Source organism: Miscanthus floridulus, chromosome 2 (genome assembly GCF_019320115.1).
Source record: "Miscanthus floridulus cultivar M001 chromosome 2, ASM1932011v1, whole genome shotgun sequence".
NCBI lineage: Eukaryota > Viridiplantae > Streptophyta > Magnoliopsida > Poales > Poaceae > Miscanthus > Miscanthus floridulus.
The window spans coordinates 170937417-170948484 of NC_089581.1; the positions used below are offsets into that span (position 1 = coordinate 170937417).

At 51.8% G+C, this 11068-nt stretch overlaps 1 protein-coding gene across 1 annotated transcript; it reads right to left on the bottom strand.

The window, feature by feature from the left end:
• Positions 1-589: 589 nt before the first annotated feature.
• Positions 590-1643, bottom strand: LOC136540649 (LOB domain-containing protein 16-like). Its single transcript, XM_066532658.1, has 2 exons — positions 1151-1643; positions 590-1037 (listed from the first exon to the last, which is right to left on the bottom strand). Exons 1-2 carry the CDS (start codon positions 1454-1456, stop codon positions 825-827), a joined length of 519 nt encoding a protein of 172 aa, XP_066388755.1. The 5' UTR covers positions 1457-1643; the 3' UTR covers positions 590-824.
• Between the last annotated feature and the right edge of the window lie 9425 nt (positions 1644-11068).

The window sequence follows — 11068 nt, forward strand, 5'->3', positions numbered from 1 at the left end:
CGGTGAGCCTTTTTGAAACTATGAACTGTCCTGAAATTAAAAATATCTTATTTTAACGAATGCGGTAAAATATATAAATCCGTGAGTTGGAAACATGCCCAAGGCTTTAAACATGACATGACTGATGCCGGTCACAGAGGCCCATAAGCAGATCAAGCGCTGGCCCGACCATGCAGGCACAGCTAGGGCCAGGGCTAGGTCATGTCATGCACTCTCATGCCCAGTCCACCGCATGCATATTCTGAATCAATCAAACAAAGCGAGCTCGAGTCTACATGCATTCACGAACCGGCCATCGGAGGCCGTCCAATCGCACTCCCTTCTTCTCTCTAGCCTACCAAAGGGAACAGTCTCTCTTTCTCTCTTTTGCCATTGTCAATTGACACTTGAGGGCTTTTGACTGCTCCAAAAAGCTTCCAATTCTACCTTATTTCATTTCCCTGTCGCCGCCTGTTCTATCTCCCCCACATGTATGCATCAAAGCTTTCATATCTTACCCTCGGTCCTATTATTGCCCTAACTAATTAAATCCATTTAGGCTTTAGGCAATATGAAGAAATTATCCTAGCTCGATTTCTGATTTGTGCTTCCGTTTATATTAACCGCATGATGAGCTGCACATTTGATTTACATCTGAAACAGGCAAGAAGCTAGTACAGTCTCGCACCAAAGCATCAAAAGGCTCCGATCCCCAAACCTAAGCTGAACTGAACAAAACGCACTGCAAATCAACAAGAAAGCATGAGGGCCTCGGTTGTTTAATTTCTCTCGCGGTAGTCGTCTCTGTTGGCGGTGGCGCTAGCTGTTTGATGCGCGCCAACGATTCATCTCGTGTAGCTGCCTTCCTCCTGGTCACCGAAGCCGCAGTACATGTCGCTGTAGCACCCGGAGCTCTGCGTCGACAGCGATTCGGGCTCCAGCGGCCACCGCTGCAGGAGAGGGCTGCTGCCCGTCGTCCCCTGCTGCCCGGCGGCCGCCGCCATCGTCTGCACCACCTGCGCCTTCGCCTGCAGCACCTGCATCTGCAAGCTCGCCACCTGCACATATATAATACATCATCGGTGTCACGCGGCCGGAGAGACATAAGCTAGCTAGTACTGGTGGTAATCTCATGCACACGCAGGATCAGAGAGGGCATGCATGCATGTACCTGCTGCTGCAGCGCGAAGATGTGGGCCACGCAGCCATAGACGGGGTCGCGCAGCCTGGCCTGCGCCTCGTAGGTGACGGTGGCCGCCGCCTCGCTCCGGTCGGCGGGGGCCACCTGCTGCAGCAGCTTGGCCGCGTTGCTGGCGCCGAACACCTTGTGGATGGCCGCGAACTGCGACGCCCCTTCCTCGGCGCAGAAGTGGGGAGCGAACACGCACTCCGCCGCGCACTTGCGCCGCAGGAACTTGCACGCCCCACACGGCGACCCCGGGGAGCCGCCGCCGCCGCTGGTGCCCGAGGAAGCCATGGCCGCCGTCGTCTCCGGGCGTCAACGCCTGATGCTGTGGTCGCTCGCTCCCTCACGTCTCTCCTCCTACCCACAACTACTTTGCAGAAAGAAGCTCAGCTAGCTAGCTTCTGCAAGTTGCGAGCCGCACGAGGGGGAGGCTAAGCTCGAGCTGGGGTTTTATAGAGGAGAAACACGACAAGGCCTGCAAGGTCGCCGGGGGACAAGGCCAGAGAGAAACGCGCACGATGTAGAGGAGAGCAAGTGACCTGTGAGCGCCCATTCCAGGAACACACCAATACTTGTATATATATAAAAATTGTTTCAGGGAAGACGAAACGCATCGTCTTGCGTATCAACCTCTCCAACATCGCTGATTCACACAAGTTATGGCCAGACCAGGCCCATGCATTTCACGAGAGGCTAGCTAGGATGGGCGTGCTCGCAATTCATGCGAATGAAACTAGTAGTAGGTCGCACATGAACTAGCTACGACTAATAGCACAACCGACACAGCTAGCAGTGACACTGACATGTTGGCCTCAAAACTTCACGTCGATCGGCTGTCAGCGTCAAACCGCCAAATGTCAATGCCCCAAAACTTGTCATCTGCAGCTTCTGAGTTCAGACTTTGCATTTTAGTCGACTCACATATTTGGATCTCTCATGTAGTATGTGATTTTGTCAAGGGACTAGGGCAAAATTAAATTTGCAACAAGATAGATGTACGCGGCTGAGAGTAGCTAGGAGGCTTTTTTTTATGAGTAAAAAGTGTTCTTGAACTGGAGTACGTGTGATGTGTTAGTTCGCCGTCCGGCCAAAGTACGTGGCGCCGTTCCGGCGGCGGCGGGCCCTGTGCAGCAGTGTGCTGGCCGGCGACGCTTTTGTCCGCCGAATGCCGCCGGCTTTTGAAAACGAGCTGAGTGCAGCCGCCTCTCCCTCTCGTAGGAGTATGTGGTTTCTGCTGCCTTTTCCCTTTCCTGCCTTCTGTTCCCCGTGTCCGGATGCTGCGTCCGTGTTTGTTTGTTTTTTATACACATCGCATCGCTGCTGCACCTTTCGTTCGTTTGGTACACCGATGCTTTGTTCGTTGCGCAAAATTCCGGGGTCTACGCGTGCTTACCTGTACGTCACGTCGAACGGTCGGACACGAGCTATCAATTATGCATCGGCTAGCTAGGTGATCGAAGAGAACAAATTGTAAGATGCATGGTACAGTTTGGTTGGCAGTATGGCACATTGGTACTTGTTCACTTTTATTTGCATTGACAAAATCAACATGCATGTATGGATGACTGGGTCTTGCATGGTTAATAATCTATATCCATCTCTAAGTTTTTGTTGCAGGCTTGCAGCTTTATTAGCATAAAACCTAGGTCTAGGAATTTGTATAAATATTATAACGAATGACAATTCGGAATTTGGAGACTACAATACAAATTACAGTTGTCTAGTTTGATAGATCGAGCTTTAGCTTCAGACTAAGAAATTTGGGTATTGCTATCTCTAGAACTATGTGAAGAATAATAAGACTAAGTTATTTGGTTCCGAAAAATACTTTGGGTACACATAGGTAGCTGGTTGTTGCGGTCTCACATCTTCGGCCCAAAATAAATACATATTTCGTTTTTCAATGAGTCAAACTCAATGCTACTAGGGCTCCGTTCGGCTGGCTGAAACTGACTGGTTGTTGTGAGAGAAAAACACTGTAGCGGCTGAAACTGGCTGGTTGTTGTGAGGAGGAGCAGCCGGCTGAAACTGGCTGGTCAGACCAGCGAACGCACCCTAGAGCTCTACATGGCTCCAAACGGATTTGTTTGAGCTCATCAACTGCAGACCGGAGGCATTGCATGATGATGACTCATGATTAAGGACACTAGATTGTCCTTAATTATTCTTAACAATTAATTAGTAATCGAGTTGTTGCAATGCTCATCTCAAAGTGCGCCAGCTCTGCAGACACAGCTACCCCCCTCCAGCATTAACAAAGCCCATGCAGCCGAATAGAAATAGTTGCGCACGTAACCTGACTAGTATAGTTTATCGTGCAATGATGCGGGTGTCCTCCGTGCAACTTTAATTAATTTTCCATCAGGGCATGAATGATTACGATAATGTGCGCGCCAATGCTGCTTGTCTGCTTCTCATCTCCTAATTCTTTTCTCCATGTTGTGCGTGCAAGTTCGCGCCAGTGATGTACTTGCATTATTATTTTGCAAAGCTAGTGCGTACGTGTACATGTCCGCCACGACATGAGCAGGGACGAGGGCTAGTGATCAAGTGTCTAGGAGATTAGTTAAACAAGTTGGGGAAGGGTTGAAGAATGGTCTATGGTGTAGGTTTGGGGTTAGGAACTAAAGAGAACAGAAATTGAGATCGATCTTCTAATATAAATATCAGTATTTTAAATGTTGGATGGTTTCTTAAGAACTAAGAATATTTGTTTTAAAAAGTCTTAACTAAGCTAATTTATTCTCTAGAACTATGAAGTACGAAGTGTCTCGGTCGTCTGCCCCTTCGTCTGGTCGATGATTTTCATCTGCCCTCCATAGTCTACATGATCGTGTCGTGTGCGATTTTGGTGCATGTGCATATAGACCGCTCCGTGGCTCCGCACAAGCTACTTGCCTCCCCTAGCCTACCTCCACAAACTCTCTACACACGAGCCGCCATCTGCCCTTTTCTCAATATCATCCTCATTGTCTATGCCCAAGCCAATGAATCGCCTGCCACCTAGGCGCACACCCACGCGTCGCCATTTGCCCTTTTCTCGATCTCATCCTCCACGTCTGTGCCCAAGTCAACAGATCACCCTCCTTGATCATCTCTCGTTATCGAGTGAAACCATCTCCGCACACACACAACCTAGGCACTCACCTGAATTGGATTGAAGCCCATCATCGTCGGGTAGATGGGCAAGTGGTAAAATCACCATCCTATGCACCGTGGTCGGTTCTCCAGCGCAACATGACCCACATGACCCTAAATTGGGATTGAGGATTGTCGTCATGGGGCCGGGGTGCCCAACCACAGAATCAAGCTAGATGGTTTGCACCACTACATGGCTCGACGAGCCCATCTTGTACTTATAGATGCCAAATGGGCCAGGCTCGACGGGCGGCCCCATTAGACCAAAAAAGCATGGCTGGAAGCCTTAGTTTGGTTTTGGTAATTGAGTGACAACTAGTGGACTAATGCTGTCAGTGCAGAAAGTGATCAACACGTAAATATTTATAATTTTGCCTACGTTGTGATCGGATGTGGCCTAGTACTCAATGACATAGGGTTTATACTGGTTCAGGCAACGTGCCCTACATCCAGTTTGAGTCGGTCGGTGACTTTATTCCTGAGCCCAGGTGCTCGAAGTTTGCTGTGGGGTTACAAACGGAAGGGAGAAAGATGGGGGTGCAAGAGGTCCGGTCGGACTCTGGTATGAAGGGTTGAGAGTGACGGGAGCTCCGCTATGTGCTAAGTGTTTGAGCGTGTGCTCGAGGTTTAAACCTAGTGGTTCTATTGTGGTGTGTTAGTGAACTCTGGGATCTATTTGTTGGGAGAGAGCGCATCCCCTTTTATAGATAAAGGAGACGACCTTACAAGTAAGAGAGAGAGTACGCATGCTACTAAGTCTTGTTGCCCACACCGTCGGGTACAAGATGATGGTAGGCGCCCATAACACTGTTTGTTGTCAGACGTATGTGGGAGATTTTACCGTATTCACCATGTATGATGGCGTCGACAACACTGTTGATGTCCAGAGGCATGTGGGGGAACCTTACGCGTTTGTTTGGTATGGGAGTTGATGGCGCCCACAACACTGTAGGGCAAATGTCGTTGCCCACAACACTGCTTGGGTTCCGGCATGCCCTGGAAGGTTGCAGGGCACCCTTCTGACATGTCCTGTCGGTTACTGTCCTGTAGGTGTGCAGGGTATGGTCCTTGGTATCGCGGTCGAGTGCCCTGCCTTACTTGCTCCGTCCATTTCCTGGTGCTCACCGAGCGGGCATCCCTGGTCGGTTGGTTCTAGTCGGCTCTGACTGCGCCAGTCGGAGAAGAGCTGTAAGCAGGGGTTCGGTGCGTCCCTGGTCAGAGACGTGGGTTGGAGTTTGAAAGCGGTGTTCAGTCAGGCCTTCCGGTCGGAGAGGCGGGTCGGAGTCAGAAGCGAGCGCTATTCCTCTTTGGCTAGGCCTTCCGGTCGGAGAGGCGGGCCAGAGTCGAAAGCGAGCGTTGTTCCTCCTTAGCGAGGCCTTCCGGTCGGAGATTGGATCGCCCTTCTGGCCTGTCGTTTAGTTGTTTGGGTTGGCCCAGGAGTTTGCGCGTCGTTCGCAACATCGTCTGCTGGGCCGAGCTTTTGCTGGGAAGCCGGTCCATGAGGGACCCCGAGTTTATGAATCTGACAAATGCTTTCAATGGAGATGATTAATCTTGGTCCACTTGATGGAGTTGATAAATGCGAGGAGATGTGAAGATCATGATCATGACCATTTGAAGCAAGTGCTCACCCATGGAGAGAAGAGAGGGAGATGGAAAGCATGCCCAAAGACAAAGGTATATCAAAAATAGGGCTTTGTTTTTGCCGGCTGAGATGCAATAGAGTGCATTGTCGGGTTTATGATAGATAGTCATACTATCAAGAGGGTAACTCTAATGCAATTATGGTTGTCTAGTAACACTAGGTGTTGTCTACTTGTGCATGTGCATTAAACCTAGTGACATGGTAAAGATCAAGTGAAAATGCTTTGGTACATGTCTTTGAAAAGCTAACTCGGCGCTTAAGTGTCGGTGTTCAAGTTGGATCACATTTGAAGTTAGCAAAATTGAAAAGCATGTAAGAGAACGGCTTGGTGCAGGGTTTCTGCACTCACAGGATTTCTATTAGGTTTGTCCTCCTGATCCTTGTTTGTAACGTAGCAAGAGGTTTCTTTTGCTCTTACTTAATTTCATTGCTGATTATGTGTGGTCGACAGATCCTTGGTTTTGTACCTTGTTGAATTAGACCATGAGTGCACTCGTGACCCTACCCGGTAGACAGGGCATTTATTATTTTTCGTTTTGTTTATTACATATACAATGTATAAATCTTTGTTGCTTTTTATCAGCCTTGCATCTTTGGATTTTTTTTACAACAGCCTTGCATCTTTGGTTGTTTTTTTTGACAACTAGCTAAGGCAGGAGGGGACGGTCGTCTCGGTGATGCATGCCTCTCTATAGCGTACCTTGTGCTGGCGCTTGGAGCAGATGGTGTCGGATCCCCTGAAGAACATGATGCATTCCTCAGGGTCAGGGAAGCTGTCCCCATCCTTGCTCGCCATGCGTCCTTTCTTGGCTGCCGCCTCTTTGTCGTCTCCTTCTTTTGGCCCATCGGCCTATCGTAGGAAACATTTGAGGAGCTCGCAGTCCTTGTTGAGGTGTTTGATGGGGGTAGGCGTGGTTGGTGCACGGGCTATCCATGAGCTTGTTGAAGTGGTTAGGCAGGCCCTGCTGGGGCTACCTGCCCACGTGATTAGCTGCGGTGACCAACGCGGTGTTGGCCAGGTGGCGCTGATCCTTTTTGTTCTTTTTACCCCTCTGTGTGGAGGGGCCATTATCTTGGTCCTCGCGCTTGGCCTTGCCTTTGTCCTAGACTCCATTGAAGATCGCTCTGACCGCCTCCTCGCGGAAGGCATGGTTTATGGCGACGTTGGGCAGGTCGTGGGTGGTATGGGGCTTTAGACAACCAAGCTTGTGGATCAGGGACTCGCAGGTTGTCCCAGAGAGTAATGCGCTGATGACCCACGTCGACAACATTAGGGAGGTAGTTGCATCGTTGGGAGAACCTGCGGATGTAATCCCGCAGGGACTCGCTGGGCTCCTGCTGGCTGCTCTTGAGGTCCTAGGAGTTACCAGGGTGGACATATGACCCTTGGAAATTTCTGACAAACATCCTCTTGAGGCCCGCCCAATCGCAAATGCTGTCGTGCTGGAGGAATTCAAGCAATGCCCGAACATGTTCCCCCACGCAGGTGGAGAGATATTGAATGATGAAATGGTCATCATCCACCCCTCTGGCTCGACAGGCGAGCCAGAAAATCTTTGAGCCAAATACTAGGGTTCATCTCCCTGCTGTACTTGGCGATGTTGGTGGGTGGTCGGAAGCGCTGTGGGAACGATGCTTTATGGATACACCGGCCAAAGGCTCGTGGTCTTGGGCTACCCGGACTAGGACTCCAGTCGTCTGGTCGATGACATGCCTAGGGCATGTTTCTCCGCTCCCCTCGATGGTTGGGCTAGGGCCCGTGTCACCTGCCCTCACCGCCGGTCGATGGACGTCATCATCATGCTGGGCCTGATGTTGGTTGCTGATGACGCTGCGAGCATCTTGGTGCGGACTGAGCTGTTCGCGTACCGACGGTCGGTGTGGAGCAGGCGCTAGGTCAGACCGTGGCGCAGCTGTGGCCTCCTATGCCGTGCTTGGTGGCTGTAGCGGTGAGTGGATGGAGCGACCCGTCTGGTGCATCCCCACTCCCCTGGTGGGGAGAGAGGCCATGAGTCAAAGTCTTGATGTGGAGCTTTCCGCCTATTAAATGGCGGTGGCTTCCACCAGCGCCCGAAGGTTTCGGTGGACCACCCGCTCCTGGGGTCGATGGGCTCGGGAACGCCACGCAGAAGCATTGCCGCAGTGGCGATGTTCTAGCTAGCCCGAGCAAACTATGGGGGTCATTCCCCTCGTCCATGATGTCACGCTGAACCTAGCGGGCGTGACCCTGGGCATCGCTCACTGGGTTATGTGCATGGGGCGCAACGTGTTGCACCGAGCGCTTCGACGCAGGTGATGCTGGATCTGCCGCCATTGTCAAAGCTCCTCGGCGTGCTCTTGTGCAAGCGCGAGGGCCGACGCATGAGGGTCCAGAGGGGTGTGAGTCTGCAAGGACTCCGCTACCACCGGCGGCTGTCCTAGAGCATCCACCATAGCACACTCCTAGGACGAATGGTGGCTAGGTGCCACATCGTCGATGCTGAAGCCATCACTCTCAACCTCATCCTCCAGGAGTTCGTGGAAAGTGGTGGGAGCATAGCTCGCCATTCCCACAAATTTGGATGTGAGAGGGGACAGCGCCAGCGTCCTTCGAAGCTCCCGAGCGTATGCGTCCATGGGGGATGCGAGGCCATAGGGGAACCGGTCGAATGGCGGTTGTGGTAGGGATAGTGGGGTCCCTCTAGAGAATCGGCAGAAGATAGTAAATAGTGAGTAAATAACAGCATGTACATTACTCACAGCGGGGTTTGAGTAGAGCGTTTGCTCAAAATGAAGCGCAGACACCTCGTCGTTTAAGTCGTCGTCTGTCCCGGAGCTGATGGAGGGCACCCCTCCGACAGGCACTGAAACAAGTGCCTCCTCGCGGAGGTGTAGTATACCGAGCCAGTCGGCGACGAAGTCTAGGCTTCCGAAGAGAAAGGCCTGGGATGACTCGAAGATGGGTGGAACCCACATCCCAACAGGTGGGAGTGTGGGAAACTCCAGTGAGCTGAAGCGAGTTGTATCGCTTGAGTCCACCATGGCAAAGATGGCGGAAAAGTAGGCCATCCAATGACCAAAAGTGTGAACGTACATCATCTATCCCCACAGACGGTGCCAACTATCGGTGCAGAAAGTGACCAACACATAAATATTTATAGTTTTGCCGTATGTTGTGATCGGATGTGGCCTAGCACTCAATGACATAGGTTTTATACTGGTTCAGACAACGTGCCCTATGTCCAGTTTGAGTCGGTCGGTGACTTTATTCCTGAGTCCAGGTGCTCAAAGTTTGTTGTGGGGTTACAAATGGAAGGGAAAAAGATGGGGGGGTGCAAGAGGTCTGGTCAAACTCTGGTATGAAGGGTTGAGAGTGACGGGAGCTCCGCTATGTGCTAAGTGTTTGAGCGTGTGCTCGAGGTTTGAACCTAGTGGTTTTATTGTGGTGTGTGAGTGAACTCTAGGATCTATCTGTTGGGAGAGAGTGCATCCCCTTTTATAGATGAAGGGACAGCCTTACAAGCAAGAGAGAGAGAGAGAGAGAGTACGCATGCTACTAAGTCTTGTTGCCCACGTCGTTGGGTACAAGATGATGGTAGGCGCCCAGAACACTATTGTTGTCAGACGCAAGTGGGAGGTTTTACCGTATTCACCATGTATGACGACGCCCACAACACTGTTGATGTCCAGAGGCATGTGGGGGAGCCTTACCATGTTTGTCTGGTATGGGAGTTGATTGCGCCCACAACACTGTAGGGCAAATGTCGGCACCCACAACACTGCTTGGATTCTGGCATGCCCTGGAAGGTTGCAGGGCACCCTTCTGACATGTCCTATCGGTTACTGTCCTATAGGTGTGCAGGGTATGGTCCTCGGTATCGCGGTTGAGTGCCCTGCCTTACTTGCTCCATTCGTTTCTTGGTCCTCACCGAGCGGGTGTCCTCAGTCTGTTGGTTCTAGTCAGCTCTGACTACACCAGTCAGAGAAGAGCTGTAAGCAGGGGTTCGGTGCGTCCTCGGTCAGAGACGCGGGTCGGAGTTTGAAAGCGGTGTTTGGCTAGGCCTTCTGGCCGAAGAGGCAGGCTGGAGTCAGAAGAGAGTGCTATTCCTCTTTGGCTAGGCCTTCCGATTGGAGAGGTGGGCCAGAGTCGAAAGCGAGCGTTGTTCCTCCTTAGCGAGGCCTTCCAGTCGGAGATTGGATCACCCTTCTGGCCTATCGTTTAGTTGTTTGGACTGGCCTAGGAGTTTGCGCGTCGTTCGCAACATCGTCTGCTGGGCCGAGCTTTTGCTAGGAAGCCGATCCATGAGGGACCCCGAGTTTATGAACCCAACAGGAGCCCCCGAGCGATTCGGGTAGAATCATCTAGGGGATTTTTGTCTTAACGGCGGGTGCGCGGGAGCGCACCCGCGGGTGTAGCCCCTGAGCCCCCAGGTGATTCAGGTAGAATTGTCCGGGTTTTTTATGTTGCTAGCAGGGGAATTTTGGGTTTGGTCAGTGGGTGCACTCGAGCGTACCCATAGGTGTAGCCCCTGAGCCCACGGGCAATTTGGGTAGAATCGCCTGGGGGTTTTTATCAGCGGGCTGTTTAGGGATCGGGCGAGACGGAGTTCATGGATCCTGGCGTCGGACGTGCCAAGGCAGTTTAGGGATCAGACGAGACGGAGTCGAGGATCCTGGTGTTGGTCGTGCAGCTGAGGTTGTTTAGGGATTGGGTGAGAAGGAGTTTGCGGATCCTTTCATCTGGTGAGACAGAGTCACAGATCCTAGCGTCGGACGTGCCAAGGCAGTTTAGGGATTGGGTGTGATAGAGTTCGCAGATCCTAGCGTCGGGCGCAACCGAGGTAGTTTAGGGATCGGGCGAGATGGAGTCACGAATCCTAGCGTCGGACGCATCGAGGCAATTTAGGGATCAGACGAGATGGAGTCATGGATCCTGGCTTCAGAAGTGCCAAGGCATTTTTAGGGATCGAGCGAGATGGAGTTCGCGGATCCTAGCATTGAGCGCGGTCGAGGCAGTTTAGGGATTAGGCGAGATGGAGTCACGGATCCTAGCGTCGGACGTGCCAAGGTAGTTTTAGGGATCGAGCGAGACAGAGTTCGTGGATCCTGGCATCGGGCGCAATCGAGGCAGTTTTAGGGAT